The sequence below is a fragment of the Marmota monax genome, unplaced genomic scaffold (assembly GCF_021218885.2).
Source record: "Marmota monax isolate L192 unplaced genomic scaffold, Marmota_monax_Labrador192_F-V1.1 WCK01_AAM20220418_F8-fsc00091, whole genome shotgun sequence".
In the NCBI taxonomy this organism is placed as follows: domain Eukaryota; kingdom Metazoa; phylum Chordata; class Mammalia; order Rodentia; family Sciuridae; genus Marmota; species Marmota monax.
The window spans coordinates 5,188,307-5,208,354 of record NW_026692434.1 but is presented as its reverse complement, the minus strand read 5'-3'; the positions used below and the strand labels follow the sequence as shown (position 1 = coordinate 5,208,354).

The window sequence follows — 20,048 nt, the reverse complement described above, 5'->3', positions numbered from 1 at the left end:
ATAACCTAAACTGACAATGCTTTAGATCACCACTTCCTTAAATCTGAAAAGAAAATTTTACCTCTCATACAGGACAGTCCTCATGGTGGTTTATGATTAAAGCAATGAATCTGCCCCGAGTAAAATACAGTATGTTGCTGACATATAGCCTTCAGGAAACTTCAGTGTAGTTAGCTCTGCCATACCTTGACCTCAAGAACTCCAGTTTATGAAGTTTTTAGTGGATGGTTTAAGATGAAATGGCCCCTAAACAAATGTATTCAGAACAGCTGCGTATTTTATATTTTCCAGAAAAACCATACTGCACATTACCATTAAAGATGTGAGAAATCCTGCCTTAACAATGTTATTAACCAGAGTGAGCACTGGCAAACCTTATTTTAGCACAGAAGCCTACATTTGGTAAGACTTATTAAACTTATTATTGCTTTAAATTAATTCTAGTTGGAGAAATGCTTGCATCATCAATATTATTTTTGGATTTGTTAATGTCCCAAATAGCAAAGAAGAGAAGGAAATATTGGATCTCATTTAAGACTTAGAATTGATGCTCAGGACCACACTGTTTCTTTGGGTAACTGCTGTAACAGGAGACACTGGTCCATGTCCTCCTCTGTCACGAGCTATCTGTGATTCTGCTACCACAAAGCAGAAGCTCAGATATCTCCTTCCTGACTCACATGGATATGCTGCTGTATCAAGGTGTTCCATTTATTCAACTATACATAATCACACCAAGGCAACTGTCCTGAAAGATTCTAAGCTACAGTGAAACAAATATATTTTTTAAAAAAGCAAAGCTTAACTGACATATATTACAGGCAGTTCTAATTGTATATCTCTAAACCCAGGATAAATCAACATTCAAACTACAATTTTGTAGAATAACAATAGCATGATAGAAGGCAAGGTTATTCTGAAAAAGTGAGGTTGAATAAAATATTAGGACTTGGGTAATTACTTTATTTAGTTCAATTTTTCCAAGTATTGAGGCTAAATTCATATTTGCAGTTTCCTAAATCAGAAGTCTCGAACTTAATTTTAATAGGACTTATAAGTTTCCAACAATGCTGCTTTGGATACTAGGAGCAACTCAGACTATAAAATGTCTAGCTAGAAAAATTCTGAAAAGTAAAGAAGATTCAAAGTAATTGATATTATCAAGAAGCTCTGGATCCCAGATAACTCTGAAATTTGAATGAACTTATAAATATGTGAATTGTTTTCAAGTTGTACTAATAACACCATTTATAATATACATGAATATGAATAATTATGAGTTCTTCTTTGTTTCACAGTGTGTTAGAGGACAAGCATGTTTGAAAGAAATCTTCAAGAATTGTTCAGTACAATTTGCCTCAATTTATATTGTCTTCCAAGCTAAGAAGTCCTAGGGTTTCCAGAACCCGACCCAACCACATAGGGAAATTGAAGTGAGAATAGGAAATACATCAAAATATCAGATAGCAACAGAATATCTCCCAGGAAGTACCTTTTTAGGGAACTACTAGGAAAATATATCTCAATAAAAAGGGAGATCAAGAAAAGAGAAAAGGCAAGTTGCTAGTATATTTACTTTAAAACCTGGCAATCCTTACATGGACTGTGTCTTCAACTTAAGCTCTCAACTGATCCTAAATATTTCCTATAGGAGACCTGGCAAAATAATATTTAAATTGAGTACTTTTCATGATGATGAGATACTTTAAGAATAGTTGGAAATTGACCATGACAGCCTAAAGCCAGGTACAAATGTAGCTATTACTGACTGTCTTACTCTCCAAAAGATAGAAACCATGTCAAAAGATAAAGGAATCCAATAGACAAATCCCAAATATTGATCTCCGAGCACCATTTCTTAGCATTTGCTCATTTTTGTAACTTAACTAATTGATTCTAGGGTAATGGGAAAGGTTTTGACCTTAGATCTTGATAGGAAAGGTATTATAGAATGAAGTATCACTGACCAAAGACCAAATGGTAAGAATTTAAAAATATGAAGAAGAGTGTGGCTGTGGCCTTGTACATACAGGGCAAGCTCTGTCTTTTGGTGGCCAGTACTTAGGGCCGTTGTTGATGACTTATGTTTATAACCCCAGCTAAGCCAGAAGGGTGGAAGGAGGACCTCCCTGAATAGATGAAGATTATATGGGTGGAGATTATAGTACAAACCCTACGAGGTCTGGACCTCCTGGAAACCCCTCTGATTTGGTGTGGATGTCTTCTCACAGTCCCTGGAGTACATATATGGTTGTGTTCAGAGAATACATTGCTAGGTAGATGGATGTACAAGAGGCTACAGCAGCCATGACTGAGGCAGGAGGATCTGAGGACCGCTGGCACATAGAAACTTAAAAAGAATTTGTTAAAGTCAGACAGAAAGACCTGGAACTGCTGACAAATGAAGCAAAGCAAATATGGGATTTCTCGCCCAGAATATCAAATGAGAAGTTACTGGAAAGCTTCCAGAAATTAAATATTGTAGGAAAAACCCTAAAAAGAAAAGAGCAAGAGTAAGAACAGCTGAAACCAGATTGCGAGAACTTCAAAACTTGCCCAGAAACCATGCAGGCCAATAGTACCAGAGATAAGAAGATCTCTCTTTGGCAGTAGCTGAAGAGAGCAAAAGCAGCAGCTCCTAAAGCAGGCAGAACATTAACCAAAAATGGGAGTGGGCCCTGCATCCTCCTGTGGGTTGTCTCCAACAGCAAGGAAAGTGTCTAAGTCATTCTGGGAAGAGACAAACCTTTGAAGTTTTTCAACATTACCAGTCAAGTAATAGAGAGTTTTGTAAAGTTATTGCATAGGGATATCAAAGAGCTTGATTCTGATGAAAATCAGCTTTTTTTTTTTTTTTGCTTTGGATGGTAAAGCAATAAATGTTACCATAGCATGATAGAGAATTCTTCCTTAATTCAAGTCTGGTGCTCTTGAACACCATGTTGTAGTTTGGGAAAATTAGAAACCAGGAAAAGGCACCAAAGTCAGAGGGTTAATGTTGATGTCCCCTACAATGGGTCAATTTTAAAGGTTTAAAATATATCAGCAAAAGCCCAGGACTCATTCCTTTGTTTTGATGACTTTCCAAGTGATTCAGATACAGAGGTATAGCTTCATGTATTACGGCCAAGTCTTCTCCAAGTCAGCCTCTGAATTCTGCAGCTCCCAACCCATATGACACATGTTGGTGATATCCAAGAACCACAATCCCACCTGCAGATCTTGGCCCAGAAGCTCCTACAAGACCCTCATTCTTTGGAACATGATGTGAACATGCACTGGGCCACCAAGGATTTAGTGGAAATGCCAAGAATCCCTTCCTCTCCCTAGATCCTTTGCTTAGTTTTCCCAAAACATCACAGTATACCATCTATTAGAGATGGAAAAATGTGACTTGTTAAAGATAGATGTGAGTTAAATTATATCCCACACCACTTCCTTTGAGAAATGACAGTACTTGTGGGTGATTAGTTAATCTTGCCAAAGAGGAGGTCCAAAAAGAATCCATGCTTCATATGTATGCCACCTGGAATATGGCTTTCTTAGAACAGCTTCTTTCTGCACATGACCCATAAAAATGGGAGATTTAATAACCATATACCTTATTGGTCTGCATTTTCCTAAGATACATTTCAGAAGAAATCAGAAGAAAAAAAATACAAAAGAGAAAATAAAGAATATATGTTATCTTACCATTCAATATATTTGTATATAAAATTTTGATATACATCCTATTGGTTCTTTCTCTATGCACCTATATAAACATTCTTCAAAAACACCATGTAGTAAAAACATAGAATTAGCCATGCCTGGCTCCCAAATATCCCGATTATATTTTGTAAATAAATATAAGAATACAAAACAGAACTTTTATAACTATGAAATTTTGCTTAATCAGCGTCATTTCACCATTATCACATTGCTGTAAACTAAGCAGGCTTCCCAATTTTTATATTATGAACACTGTTTTATAATAAGAAATATTTTTTCATATAATCATGAAGTGTCTATTCTTCCATGGTACCCTTTGCAATATAATCACATTTTAGAAACCAAACACAAACAAGTCAGTTAGAGGTGAGACTTGTAGCTATTAAATACATTTGAGAGTTGACTCATTTGCACTTCAAACAAGTTCTTACTTGGTTTTAATTCCAAACATCAGATTTGCTAGAGTTTGAGCAATGCCCATCAGCTTCCTGATTCATTAAGAAATACAAGGTCTCTGATGCTTAATTTATCTCATGTCTTCCCAAAGGTCCTTAATCTGTAACCTGACTCATGGTTTCCCACAAGAATAGTTCTCTTTGTGGCCCCTATACATAATGTAAAATTCCTACTCTTTGGGGTATCATACTAATTGAATTTTAATTTCTTTCCTTTCTAATCACTCAGCTACTGGTTGGTTATCCCTAAATTGTTTTGTTTTTCACCATTATTATTGATGTTACTTCTAATGGTTTCTTTCTTTCCTAAACCTAAGGACAATTCTCTTTCATTTCATGCTGTAGAGTTTCCTATGGATAATTAAAATTTTTTCACTTTCATTAAAATGTACACTAAGTTAATGTCTAGTGGTAGAAATATTATAATCCTTTCTTTATAATTCAAATAATTAATGTCTAAAGTTAATTCAAATAAAAAAGTAAACATTCTGAGAGTAGAAAATGGGCTGTAATTACACAAAAATCAAAATAAATAATATCTTGTCACTCAATGAACAGGTATATTGACTGAGTATTTTTTTCAAATTCATGCTTAAGGGATACACCAAGAACTGGAAGACAGAAAAACTATGCTTTTCAAATGTAGCTGTCCTCAATAGCATTTTTGTATACATCTTATTTTCCTATTCAAAAATGTAATTTATTAGTTTATAAAAGAAATATTCAATGGTGTGCTGGATCCAGAAACTATATTTCTATGCATCTATCTGTAAATTGTCACCTTGGTAAGTAGATTTCAACAACTATATTTCTATGGAAAATTAAACAAGTACATTGGAATATATAAAACAAAATAAAATGTAGAAATATGCATTTTCCATTAAGTATATAATCAATTCCCTTCAGGAAAATAAAAACTTACAAAAAATAAAAATTATACTAAACCAATATTAGATAGCTCAAGAGAACAATGGAGGAAAAAGTGAAATTTAAATCATGGGTACAGGTGAAGGGTTTTTATAAGACAGAATATAATAGAGATGGAAAAGTGTATAAGGTGAAAGAATGAATACTGATCAGAAAGAGCAGAATGCCAGAGAGGTTGGTCTTTGGAGACAGGTTGGAGCTGCACTGTGAAGACCAAAGCACTGCCATTAACGGATTTTGTTCAGTGTGCAATGACCCACTGTACAGGGGTTCTACTGCCACCAACTGGAATGACAGTGTAAAGGCAGTCAATAAAAACTACCATGTATAATCCTCTAGACCCTGGAGAGTGATTTCCCAATTATTATCCCAATATAAAAGTTACTTTTAGTTTCTGTTGCAAATATTTGCAAGGTAGGTTTTTCTGTTCTTTAATCCCTCCCTCATTTATAGATTCCCAAGCACCACAGGTTAATCCTGGGCAGAATTCACACTTAGTCTGTTAGAAAATGAATTCAAAGTACCTGGGTTGAAGTTATAAAATACAGATGGATTCATATAACTCTTTATTTTACACCCAAACAGAAGTTGGGTAATTTTGGATCCTATTTCCATCCTAATGTGTCCCTAATAATATGCAACTTTTTAATGTGAAGCTCATATTTATGATAACAAAATAAAAATTCTCATGGAAGAATCAGCTCTTCATAATTATTACTTTCAGTTCTGAAATAATGAAACTTGAGGCTTTGAGAGGTTCAGTAAGATGCTCAAAGTGTTTATAGTCTCTGAATATGCTAAAGCTGTCCTGCACATCAAACCCTCTTCATAAAGTAACTACTGAAGAAGATTCTTCAAGGTATTATATATCTCATAGATAAACAAAAACTGAAATAAATACCAAATACCAGTATTTGTCATGTATGTATACAAACATGTATAGTCCTTAGTCTCTTTCTCCCCATGAGTATTATCAGGCATTTAACTATATTCTCTTCCAAACTCACTTATCAAAATCTTCACCTCCATTATCTCAGAATGTAACTATATTTTAAAAGTAGTGATTAAATGAGCAGAAACCAACTCAGTCACAAGGGTCTAGGGACATGGATATAATCATCAGTATGAGGTACAAATCTGGGACCATATCTCAGGAATCTATAAGAAGCTAGATTTCTAAGACTGGCCCCAGGCTGAAGACAGAACAAGTATCTGGACCAACTGACTAAAAACTATTTATCAGAGTGTTTATTTGGTGCTGAGCACAATGATTCCCAAGTTCTTCCAGCTGCAAAATAAAGGGGCTTCGAGGCAGGGAAAAAAGCAGATCTTAACATCCATAACATTTCCTTCTGTTCAGTAGTGTGTGAAAAGATTATTGTTTGCTTGCAAAGTCTTTCCCAGGTCTGAAATTCCATTATTCTGTTAAATTGAACCAAAAGTAAGGACAACCTTTTCATTCACTAGATAAAATGGGTCAAAAACACTGCAGTATGATTCTGCATTTTAAAAGGATACTAAAGAAAAACTTACTGAGATAAAATAGGTGACACTGAAATCTTCAATATCAAATATTTTTCTAAATGGACTTGGAAGCATAAATGTTTCCCCTTAAAATAACCTTTAGTTACACATCTTCTTAAATGTACTATATTAAAATGGTAAGCATATATTACATGTAAAATCTGCATAATTATTTTTGAAAATGTAGCCCAGATGTTAATTTAGTTTTTTTTTTTCTGAATCAAGAGTAAGAATTTTTTTTTCAGATGGAACTAAATGACTAATAGTTCTAGCTACGGACTAATTTGGAAGAAATATTATTGGGCATAATCATGTTAGATTTACAAATTTAGCATCTCTCCTTTTTTAGAACTTCTTTTTAGTCATAATTTTAAAATCAAGGATTTTTTTGGTCATTTATGTATTAGGCAGAAAATGACAATGCAAATCTAGCCTTTCACCATAATTATTTCCAATATTTTCTTAATGCATATTATTAGAAATTAGGAATCATAAATTAGCTTCTTATCTCAGAGCACACACACATATACACACACACTGTCAATTTATTCTCTCAATTTCTTCCCAAGATTTAAATTGCCCAGATTTAAAAAGCTAATGTCCATTCCACACCTACTGTAAGATAGTTCTCCATCTGTCTCTCTATAACATTTAAACAAAAGCATCAAACACCTGAAATCATGTGTCTCATTTGTAGGAATAATTAAATTCATCTTTCCCTCAGTAATGCCAGACAGTAGCCTCCTCATTTATGCATGCCTATTCGATCCCTGTCATTTGTAATACCCAAAAAAATCAGGCCTCTGTTGGGCATTAGTGCTAAATGTCAACCTGTCCCACTGTCCAATTGCTGTTCTATAGTAATCTTTTCCGTCTGCTTCGATTAGTAGGGCAAATTAAAGAGGAGATTAGGGAAAGCACTTGGTTGAAGGATAAGAGGTGGAGGTAGTAGAATCAAAAATTGTTTATATCAGCCTGTGTGGGAAAGTGGCTAAGGCAGAAGTGGACAAAAGAGATGAGGTGGGTTCTAATGAGAGAACTACTAAGGGGAGGCACTGTGTTCTACTCAACAGATTTCCAAAGTCAGGTAACAGCCCTGATGAATGATTAACGTATATATAAATAGAAATTAATGATAGATTAATATAAAAAAAGGAGCCAATGCTGTTACATCTACATGTAGACCCACTGCTGTTTGGAGATTCCAACTGTTAAAATGTCAATTATATAATACCTCAGAAAGCACAAAATTGGTTACTTGCAAATTAACATAAGGGGTATTAAACAGAATTTTGGTAATTTTATATTTTAATGGATATCAAATTAACTCACATATATGATTAAAAAAATAAAATGAGGCTCTACAATCATAAATGCCTACAGTAATTCATTTACTTTTATGTTCACTCTACCCACACTATCAATTCCACATCTCAACATTTTTTAAAGTATTTATTTTATTTGTTTTTCCAGTGAAAAACACTCGGATTTGTCTCTGTATGTTGTCTCTTTTATTTGGGATATTATCTGTTGGTTTCTAATTTTAAGGTATTATTTGTGGCTAAAAATCACTAAAGACAAAACATTAGCTCAGTTGATTTACATCATTTTGCCTTCAAAATCCAATGAGTGAGCTCTATCTCCAGCCCTTTTTATCTTTATACAATCCTTTATTTACATATACTTCACAGTATATTTCTTGCCTTAGAATTTTTTAATTCTTCAATAACTTAGATGAGGCTTACCAATACCAACACTTTTCCCCTCTTCAAAGCCCTTCCATTCCCACATCTATAGATTTTATCTTTATTTTGTCATGGACACAATATTTGTATTCTATTGTGCAAATAAGTGTTACGTGTCCTGTGTAGAAGAGAGTTCATACTTACCCTTGAAAAACCAAAGATCAACTTTCATATACTTCCACTTTTTAATTTTTATTATACTACCATTACATGGAATACTTTAGAATCAAGTAAAACCAATGATAAACAAAGATAAAGTTTCCTTTTTTACAGATGCACTACAGTGTTCCTGTTCACTCAGAGGGAACTGAATCTAGGTTACTAGTTATGCTGGCTATTACCAGTTATTTGAAACAATTCCATATTTTTGTTTGCTTTATATTTGGGCAATGATTTTCTGTAACATTTTAATTTTTCTCAATTTTAAATTAGTCATTTTTATTGTTAAAAGAAGACATAGCCTTCCCTTACCAAATCAATGGTGTCATGTAACTCTTTAGTCATCGGACATTTTTTGGAACCAGTGATTTTCGTCTCAATGAAGAGTTTCTGCGGGAGTCTCCTAGAAATGACCTCCAGTTTAAATGCGAGCAGACTGCTTTCTGCATACAAGGTCATCCAGGCATTTCTTTGCACTGGATTCCTGGGTTAGTTCCACTATTTCTTAATTCTTATTTGTTTCAATTACTTGATTATTACCATTAGTTTTCTGAGTACATATATCCTTAAGTAATTTCCTCAGAAGGAAATTGAGGAGTAGGTTTTCTGAGAACTTGGAGGTGGACTGATGGCTTTGATTTGTATAGAACTGTAATTTCAATGTTATTTGGCTCAGAACTTTCAAACCATTGATTAATTGCAGTCTAGAATTCACAGAGGATGACAAGAGCAAAGGTAATTTAACTATTTTTTTTTCCTATGAGCTGGCTTATAGAAATCTCCAAAGGTTTAGACTTTCTTCTTTATCCTTTCTCTCTTCAATGGTCTGGAGTTCTTATGTTTAACAATTATGACATTTGCATTTATTCTCTGAGCCTTCCAAGGGTTATAAAGACTTCCTCATGACTAATTTATTTTTCTGTTTCTTTTTATTTTACTTTGTTATATATGACAACAGAATGCATTACAATTCATATTATACATATAGAGCACAATTTTTCATATCTCTAGTTGTACACGGAGTCACATGTCACATCCTTCTTGTCTCATACATGTACTTGTATGTACATGTAATGATGACCATTGCATTCCACCATCTTTCCTATGCCACCTCCATTCCCACCCTCCCCTTTTCCACTTTGCCCTATCTAGAATTCATTTAATCCTCCCTTCCCCCTTCCCCACCCCCACCACAGCATATTATGGATCAGCATCCTTAAATCAGAAAAATCATTTAGCATTTGTTTTTTTGGGATTGGCTACCATTATATTCTCCAGCTCCACCCGATTACCTGCAAATACCATGATTTTTTCCTTTTTAATGGTGACTAATTTTCCATAAGTATATATACCACATTTTCTTTATCCATTCATCTACTGAAGGGCATCTAGGTTGGTTCCATAGTTTAGCTATTGTGAATTGTGCTGCTATAAACATTGATGTGGCTGTGTACCTGTAGTATGCTGTTTTTAAGTCCTTTGAGTTTAGACGAGGAGTGGAATAGGTGGGTCAAATGGTGATTCCATTCCCAGTTTTCCAAGAATTCTCCATACTGCTTTCCAGATTGACTACACCAATTTGCAATCCCACCAGCAACGTATGAGTGTGCCTTTTCCCCCACATCCTTGCCAACACTTCTTGTTGTTTGTAGTCATAATAGCTGCCATTCTGACTGGAGTGAGATGAAATAGTAGAGTATTTTTGATTTGCATCTCTCTAATTGCTAGAGATGTTGAACATTTTTTCATATATTTGGTAATTCATTATATATCCTCTTCTGAAAAGTGTCTGTTCAGTTCCTTGGCCCATTTATTGATTGGGTTGTCTTTTTTTGTGTGTGTTAAGATTTTTGAGTTCTTCATATGTTCTAGAGATTAGTGCTCTATCTGACATGCCTGTGGTAAGAATTTGTTCCCAATTTGTAGGCTCTCTATTCACCTCACTGATTATTTCTTTTGCCGAGAGGAAGCTTTTTAGTTTGAATCCATTCCATATATTTATTCTTGATATTAATTGTTACAATATGGGAGTCTTATTAGGGAATTTGGGGCCGAATCCAACATAATGGAGATTTGAGCCTACTTTTTCTTCTAATAGACGCAGTTTCTCTGGTTTAATTCCTAAGTCATTGATCCAGTTTGAGTTGAGTTTTGTGCATGGTGAGAGATAGGGGTTTAATTTCATTTTGTCACATATGGATTTCCAGTTTTCCCAGCACCATTTGTTGAAGAAGCTATCTTTTCTCCAATGTACGTTTTTGGCACCTCTGTCAAATATAAGATAACTGCAATTATGTGGATTAGTCTCTGTGTCCTCTATTCTGTACCATTGGTCTACCAGTCTGTTTTGGTGCCAAAACATGCTGGTTTTGTTACTATTACTCTGTAGTATAGTTTAAGGTCTGGTATAGTGATGCCACCTGCTTCACTCTTCTTGCTAAGGATTGTTTGAGCTATTCTGGATCTCATATTTTTCCAAATGAATTTCATGATTTCTTTTTCTATTTCTATGAGGAACATCATTGGGATTTTAACTGGAATTGCATTAAATCTGTATGGTGCTTTGGTAGTGTGGTCATTTTGTTAATATTAATTCTGCCTATCAAAGAACAAGGTAGATCTTTCCATCTTCTAAGGTCTTCTTTAATTTCTTTCTTTAGCATTCTATAGTTTTCATCATAGAGGTCTTTCACCTCTTTCATTAAGTTGATTCCCAAGTTTTTTCTTTTTTTAATGCTATTGTAAATGAGGGTAGTTTTCCTCATTTCCTATTCAGAGGATTTGTCACTGATATTCAGAAATGCCTTTGATTTATGAGTGTTGATTTTGTATCCTTCTACTTTGCTGAATTCATTTACTAGTTCTAGAAGTTTTCTGGTAGACTTTTTTGGGTTTTTGAGGTATAGAATAATATCATCTGAAAATAGTACTAATTTGAGTTCTTCTTTACCTATCCGTATCCCTTTAATTTCTCTCATCTGTCTAATTGCTCTGGCCAGTATTTCAAGAACTATGTTAAACAGAAATGGTGAAAGAGGACATCCCTGTCTTGTTCCATTTTTAGAAGGAATGCTTTCAATTTTTCTCCATTTAGAATGATGTTGGCCTTGAGCTTAGCATAGAAAGCCTTTATGATGTTGAGATATGTTCCTGTTATCCTTAGTTTTTCTAGTGTTTTGAACATTAAGGGGTGCTCTGTTTTGTAGAATGCTTTTTATTTTTCTGCATTTATTGAGATTGATGTGATGATTACATTTATTGATTTCCGTATGTTGTACCAACCTTGCATCCCTGGCATGAACCCCAGTTGATCATGGTGTACTATCTTTTTGATATATTTTTGCATTCAATTTGCCAGAATTTTATTGAGAATTTTTGTATCTATGTTCATTAGAGATATTTGCCAGAAGTTTTCTTTTCTTTTTCTTTTTTTCTTTTTTCTTTTTTTTGATGTGTCTTTGACTGGTTTTGGAATGGTGATATTATTGGCCTCGTAGAATAAGTTTGGAAGTGCTCCCTATTTTTCTTTTACTGAAATAAATTGAAGAGTATTGGTATTAGTTCTTCTTTAAAGGTCTTGTAGAACTCAGCTGTGTATCCATTCGATCCTGGAGTTTTCTTGGTTGGTAGGCTTCTGATGGTGTTTTCTATTTCGTCACTTGAAATTGATCTGTTTAAATTGTGTATATCATCCAGTTCAATTTGGGCAAATCATATGACTCTAGAAATTTGTTGATGCCTTCAAAATTTTCTATTTTACTGGAGTAGCAGTTTCCAAAATAATTTCTAATTATCTTCTGTATTTCTGTAGTGTCTCTTTTCATATTTCCTTTTTCACCCATATGTTAGTAATATGAGTTTTCTCTCCCCTTTGTTAGCATGGCTAAGGGTCTGTCAATTTTATTTATTTTTTCAAATAACCAACTTTTTTGTTTTGTCAATATTTTCAATTGTTTCTTTTGTTTCAGTTTCATCGATTTCAGCTCTGATTTTAATTATTTCCTTTCTTCCACTGCTTTTGGTGTAAATTCGTTCTTTTTTTTTTCCTAGGGCTTTGAGATGTAATGTTAAGTCATTTATTTGCTGACTTTTTCTTCTTTTAAGGAATGAACTACATGCAATGAACTTTCCTCTTAGAACTACCTCCATAGTGTCCCAGAGATTTCAGTATGTTGTATCTGTGTTCATTCACCTCATTCACCTCTAAAACTTTTTAAATCTCTTCCTTGATGTCTTCTGCAACCCATTGTTCATTCAGTAGCATATTATCTAGTCCAGGTGTTGGAGACTAGATAATATGTTATTTCTTATTTTATCATCCTCATAGCTAATTTCATAGCTACCTCTTTCTGGACCCAAAGGAGTTCATAAACTTTATATTAGCTTTTATTTTAAACTTTATATTAGCTTTTATATTATTTTTTATTTTATTTCTGATCATGATGCTGTATTTTCTGGCTAGGAGAATTACCTGTGCAGGCAAACTTGTAATCTTGAGTTCAGTTGTATAGTCTTGTACTTTGTCCTTCTGTCTAAATTCATCAATGCTAAGGGTTTTGGTATCCAAAACTTTCTCTGTGAGTTTGATTAACAACTTTAATATCTAAAAATATTTTACAAAGAATATCTGTATTTAGGAAGCCAAACTTTCCTGGGAATGAGATTTAGGCATTTCAGATATACTAAACTTTACTAAGATGTGTAACATTTTGTTCTGTTTGATTTTAAGCCCTTTCCTGCTCTTGAATTATTTCTTCTAAAGTCAATGTATCTCGGATTATCCTGATCTCCTGTGGTTCATCCTGCTGGTACTTTTCATATCTAATGGGCATTGTTGTTCATTGATATTTGAGAATGGGTACTGGATGGATTTTTGTGAGCAGCAAGAGAGAACGCTTCCACATAGATCTTAACTATTCTGATGCTGTAGACAATAATACTAACATGACATTTGTTAACAAATGGGGTAAATGAACTGGTAGGCTTCTTTAGGTAAATTAGATGTGGAGTACAATGCTGGGTCATGAGGGTGAGAGTCTTAGAGTCCAAATTCTCTGAGGTTTACTCAAGCCTTTCACTGAATTTCAATTGATTTCTACCTAGGAATTAAATTTTAGCCTTCATTTTGTACAAGGGATATGAAGAAGAGTGTGTTGTAGTTGTCCAGTCAACAAATATTAAGTGAACCTCCCAAGAAGAAGCTCTCCTTCTCATTTCAAGCTCCACTGAATCTAGGGTCTCTGAGAGATGAATCACATCAGATGGCTTTATCCTTTACCACCACACCTTTCCTGCCTACTTGGCAAGGTCTTCTGTCCAAAAGCAGGCTACTCTACCTTTTCCATCTCCTGTAAACATCAGCCATTCATTAGCAATTTAAAAGCTCTAAGGCAGGTGGAGGGGGCATAGCTCAGGGGCAGAATGGAAACTTAGGTGGCACAAGGCTCCTAGGTTCAATATCCAGTACCAAAAATTGAAAAAGAATAAGTTCAAAAGTTTGCTTATTTTGTATTGCATATGTTAATTGACTCAAAGTCAATTAAGGAAAATATAAAAAAGGAAAGAAATTCTGTTATCCAATGCCACATTCTTCTTCCAACTCCTTCCAGCTTAGGACTAATATATTATTAAGTCCTTATATATAAATATATAATATATTGCATATTATATCTTAAAATGTATATAGTAAGGTCCTTACAAATATAAGTGACTTACCCACTTGAAACAAGGCAGCGATGTTCCCATGTTTCTTCACAGAAATTGAACAATTTTTCTATCCTGAACATTGGCACCATCTCCATCTTTCTTTACTAATAAACCTCTTTAATCACTTCCTTAGAGGCATAAATTTTCACTAGACCTTCTCCTAATGGATTATATTACAGATTTCATTTAAATTCAAAATCTTATTTCACAATCAATATTTAGTTCACTGTTATTTTTTCTTCTCTGTAGAGAAATTTATAGTAGTTAATATTTACAAGCTAGTAGACAAGAGATGTCCAGTTTTTCCCTCTTGACTACAGCAATACGAATGTCACTTATGTTTAAAAAGAGGTAGTTGACCTCAAGTTTTCGATAATCCAGTACAGAGGTCACTCACTGTGTGTGTGTGTGTGTGTTTTTTTTGTGTGTGTGTGTGTGTGTGTGTGTGTGAGAGAGAGAGAGAGAGAGAGAGAGAGAGAGAGAGAGAGAGAGAGAGAGAACAGAATTAAACTATATATGAAAGATTATATGTTGAATATAAAGGCTGTAATGGCTTTTATTTCCCTTTTTATTATTGGGGATTGAACCCAGAGCCTTTGTGCATGTTAGACAAGCACTTTCCTCTAGGCTAGCTACATCCCCAGCCTGTTTCAACTTTTATTTCTGAGAAAGGGTCTCCCTTAATTGCTGAGGCTGGCCTAAAAGTTGTGATCCTCCTGCCTCAGACTTCCTCCTAGCTGGGATCACAGGCAATTACCACCATGTCCAGCTGTGCTATCTTTTAGATGACATTTTGACTGGATTATCTTTTCTTGTTAAAAAATACTTTAACACATAGTAGAAGTACATCAATATGAGACAGAAATATCTCTTTAAAGCATTTATGAAATTAGATACTATTGTGCAATTATCTTTTATTGCTTACTTCTCCTAACAGAATGTAAGTTCTATGAGGGAAGGAAATATACTTATCTTTTAACCTCAGTATATCCATAGAAAGTGCTAAATACATATTTGCTAGTAAATATAAGAATCAACTCATCAGAGTAGTAAAACATAATAATATCAATGAAAAGAATAGTACATATATATTAAATAATTACCATGGACTAGGTAATAATAGATAAATGTATATGTGATGACCTTGTGTTCCCAGATGAAGAGGTTTAACACTAGCTTTAGAGATGTGTGTATCCCAAGAGGTCACCAAAATCTCTAGAATGATAAATTTCCAGAAAAAACAGCCTGAAGAGGCAATAAATTCACCATGTCATACCAGCCCCATCCCTCCAATTACCCAAGCCACTATTCAGGTTTTCTTTATTCATATTTGCTTTTTTCAATAATTGGGGGGAGATCAATTCTGTCCCCCATTATGATACACAACACACTTTCAATAAGATTTGGTGTAGGGTCCTTTCTTCAAAGAAAATATACATGTCCACATCCATAACAGTTCTCTATACACCAACTAACTTCATCTATTTATATATTTGTTTAACACCTACTTTTTTGCTTTGGGGGAAAACAAAAGGCATTTAACAAATTCTACTCATCAACTGACTTTTTAAAGCCTGTAGATCCTATGCAACTTATAAAGAGAAGTGATCAGAAGGCAAGCTAATGAGAGTTAAACTTATCCTGTGTTCATATGTTCTAAAGACTCCTATTTCAAGTTGGTTTGCAATAATAATGATAGAACTAGCTTTTTAAATTTTTTCTACATAAAGCATGAGATTGGGCATATATGTCGCAGGGGGGAGGACATGGACATGCAATTCAGAGACAGAAGATGAGAAAGAAAAATGATTCTTAAATAAAATGTATCATATCTAGTACATCATCTAGCAATTACAAAGCAAGCCAACAATTTTTTTTAAATTCCCCAAAATAAAAATTATTTTGAAACACCCAATGACCTCAACATTGCAGCAATGATGTTGACTACCATCAAAGTGAGGACTCTGGTCAATTTAAATCTGAGAAAACAGCATCAAAATGAGAATAACCTTCAAAAAAAAAAAAGCATGAAAATCGATTTTAAATTGAAGTATTTTTCTAGATAAGCACTACCTAATGGAATTTTTTGTGATTATTCCCATTGAACACCTGAAATGTGACTAGTATGATGGAGGAACTGAATTTTTAAGTTTATTGAAACTTAGGTTGAATTAATTTAGGTCTAAATAACTACATGAGGCTATAGTATATTGTACAGTGCAGATTTAAACATTTAAAAAAATTTTCACACCATGTCCCCAAAACTTCTGGAATGTGAACTTCATACCTCAAAGTTACTACCCGAAACTCAATATATAACACCCTCATGATGTAATTTCTTCACTAAGTTGTGAGGAGAATTAGCTTGAAATTTGACAAATACTACCCATATGACTCGAATATACACAACTGAAGTTTTGGAAGAAAAAAGTACATTATTCTTTATAGGGCACAGTTTTTGTTTTCTAGAAAATCAGTTATTTTCCCCCAAATAAACCCATACCCAAATAACTTAAAAAACATGAGTGTGTACTACATTTCCCAAGATGACAGGAACCAAAATCAGTTAGAAAGCCTCCTAACTCAAATTTAGAGCTTTTAAAAATCCCATCAATCAATCAATGAATCCATCAAAAACTTTACATTGGATGAATCACTGTCCATGAGCATTCCAAACCTCACCTCCAATCCTGGAACATGTGCACTTCTAACCATGGCACATGTACATTCAGATCGTAGCACACTCACTTCTAACCCTGCACACACGAATTTCTAACCCCACCACACATGCATCTTTAAGCTTGGCACGTGTGCGCGCGCGCACGCGGGGACACACACACACACACACACACACACCATTGAGCTTGGCTCACACGCATCTCTCACTCAGCACTCAAGCTTCTCTCACCCTGGGACAGGCACCTGGAAGCTCAGGGACAGCGCCGCGCCCTTACCTTTCTCGCTGACGCTCTCGCTCTCTAGCTCTACGTCCTCGCAGCTGGTGTACTCGGGAGTGGACACGCCTTCCTCCTCTGAGCTGCTCACTGACATCTGCCGCTTCTTGCCACCCCTCTTAGACCGATGCGGCTTGGGCGGCGATGGCCGCACGGACTCAGACTGGTCAGAGCTCAGGGAGTCGTTCCGCAGCATGGTCTCAACCTTTTCGCGCTTGGCCTTCCTGATGAGCACCGCTGAGCTGGGGTCCAGGCGGCTCTGCTTCCTGAGGGGCTCCTGGGCTTTGAGCTCAGGGGCTTCTGCGGGGACCGGCCCATGCCTGGGCGCCGGCGGGCTGTGGTTCCTTGGCGGCTTGCCGCCGGGCGCCCTGGCCTCCGCAGTCCTCTCGGCCGAGTAGGCCCGGGGCGAGTCCGGCGGCGAGGCCCTGGCGGCGGCCGGCGCTCGCTTGCCGGCCTTGCTCTCCGGTAGCGCGGCTCCCGCCTCGGTGCGCGGGAGCGCCACGTCGCTGTGGCGCCGCTCGTGCCTCGCTCGGGACACCCGGGCGTGCATGCGCATCTGCTGCTCCTCAGGCGGCGCTTTCACCGGATACCGCGCCAGGTTCGGGTCGCTGCGGTACCTGGTCTGGTATTCCTCTTCTTTCCTTTGCTTCTCATCCTCTGCCGCTTTTCCATCCTCTCGTTTTTCTGGCACTTCGGGGTAGTCCTGTGATCTCCCTTTCTCAAGCCTTCGGCTTTCCCGCCTTTCTTTCCGTTCCCGTTCTTCCACAGCCCCCTCCCCTGGCTGCACCGAGGTTTTTGGCACGCGTTTCCGCTCGCTCTTCAGGGCTCCTTTGCCATTCTGCTCTGGAGCCTTCTTCCTGTGATATGCAAAGGAACGTCATGAAGGAAAGCAATTGATAAAATTTAAGGAAAAGACCTAAGTAACTTGCATTCCAGTCTTGAATCATTCCAAATAATTAGAATCCCACGTCTAATTAATTGAGATGATGAAGAGCTCCATTAAACCTGTATTGCTTAAGTTTTTTTTTATGACCCCTTTGCAACACAATATATTCAAAGACTTGAAAAGTTATTTTCACAATTTAAGTTTTTCATTTTAACTGAAACAATAAAATACATTACTAAATTAATTCAATCAATGGACAAATTTTATGCTATCCTCTGTTTATGACTCAAAGACTTAAAAATGACTTCCATGAAAATACTAGAGTTAGCATAGGAGCAGAATAATATATACATATCACTTCAAAACCAAATATATATTTGATATATGTGGATAATACAGTAACAATCACTTATAACTGAAGCTTTTAAAGAAATGTAAGCACAAGAATGTCCATTTCAGAAATCAATTCTAATAGCACTTCATCAATAGTAGAACAAATTAATTTCTGACTTGATCACACGCACTTTTTCAGAAGTTGGTTCTAACTTCTTCAGGTAAAAATAATAGAAACATTGGAAATTGTGAAAGTGTTATTCATACTCCCTTCCTCCCTCTCTTTCTATTCATTTCAGAAAAGGATCCAAGACAAGCAAGTAGTTTGGAGTTCTACTTTTTCTATGCTGTCAAACATACTGGCAAAGGTAAAAGTAAAGGAAAGGGGTTTGGTGATCTTTCAGTCTGGTAAATGTATCATTCTTTTGTCTCTTTCAGTATTTCCCTGTACACTGAAGTGCACCTGGTTTGGGGAAGTTCCAGCTATGATGCCAGAAGTTGTAAAAACTAGATACCTTAGCTAAGTGTATTTATATGATCTAGTGTGCGCTTCAAATGGAAGCAACCCAAGGCTTATTTTGGAATTCTGATATCTGAAAGGAAGACACTTCAAAGGTTATATCATTGTTTGGAAATCCAAAAGCAGGTATCAAAAATGAAAATAGAGAAAAATACAGGCAAAATGGGTAAAAAAAAAAAAAAATGGACAATTTCTCCAGTGATTTAGCCAAGGTGCAGTTACTAAGATATGTTGTGGGGAGTAGTAAGAACATGCTGGTGATAGTAAAGAGAAAAAGTAAAGAATTTCAAGATCCCTTTGAAATGAAAGGGATTTGGTCCTGAAGGAAATAATGGTTTTTACAGTGTAAGGTATCTATTATAATCACATATTATTTATTATCAAAGATAGCTTTCATAAGAGTATGATGCTTGTATACAAATATTTGGTAGCTCCTTAAAGCAGAGATGCTCTTGATAGAAGTTTATATTGAATCAATTGCTTTTCTTGAAATGCTAATACATAACACTTACTTACCTTGAAGAGTTCATGTGAGCGGTAAAGGAAACCAACTGTGGAGATGCTTTATGGAAGAGTTGAGTGTTATGCAAATAGAAAGTATTCTCCATTTTGTGTCTTTGCTCCACTAATTATACATTTTTTCTCACCTCAACTTTTGTTTTATTTCTACTAGGTCCTGATCAATGTGCAAAATATCTTCAAGAATTGAAAACAAATAAACAGATTGGCTTCCTTTCAATCCTGCTTCTTCCTGAAGTCGCCAATCCTATACTGCAACCTACCTGCCTTGCTATGCTCCTACACCATAGGTTAATGTACTTGCCCCATTGGTATTGAAATTTCATTTAAAAAGTCAAAACAAATACCTCAGTTCTCATTCTTGAAATTCATGTCATTTTTTATCATATGTCAAAACCAGAATACTTTTCAACAACTTTAAAGCTCCAAATTTTTAGTTTTGTTTAAAGATATCTTCTGACCAGTCCCAACCTGTACTTTTAATATTCTTGTTTATCCCTCACCCATGACAGTTTGCTATTAATTCTACCTTCACTAAGGTATCACTTATGTCCTTCCTATCTTGCCTTCAAATAATTTAGGCACTCATTCTGTCATCATGTATTGTCC

At 35.6% G+C, this 20,048-nt stretch overlaps 1 protein-coding gene across 46 annotated transcripts in view; it reads right to left on the bottom strand.

Moving 5' to 3' along the window:
- Nucleotides 1–20,048, bottom strand: part of Rims1 (regulating synaptic membrane exocytosis 1) — a 447,890-nt gene that overhangs the window by 186,814 nt on the left and 241,028 nt on the right. For all 46 annotated transcript variants that reach the window (XM_058578848.1, XM_058578854.1, XM_058578856.1 and 43 more), the window contains one exon: nt 17,182–18,038. In XM_058578848.1, the coding sequence (XP_058434831.1) occupies nt 17,182–18,038 (857 nt within the window). The remainder of the gene's footprint in view (nt 1–17,181; nt 18,039–20,048) is intronic.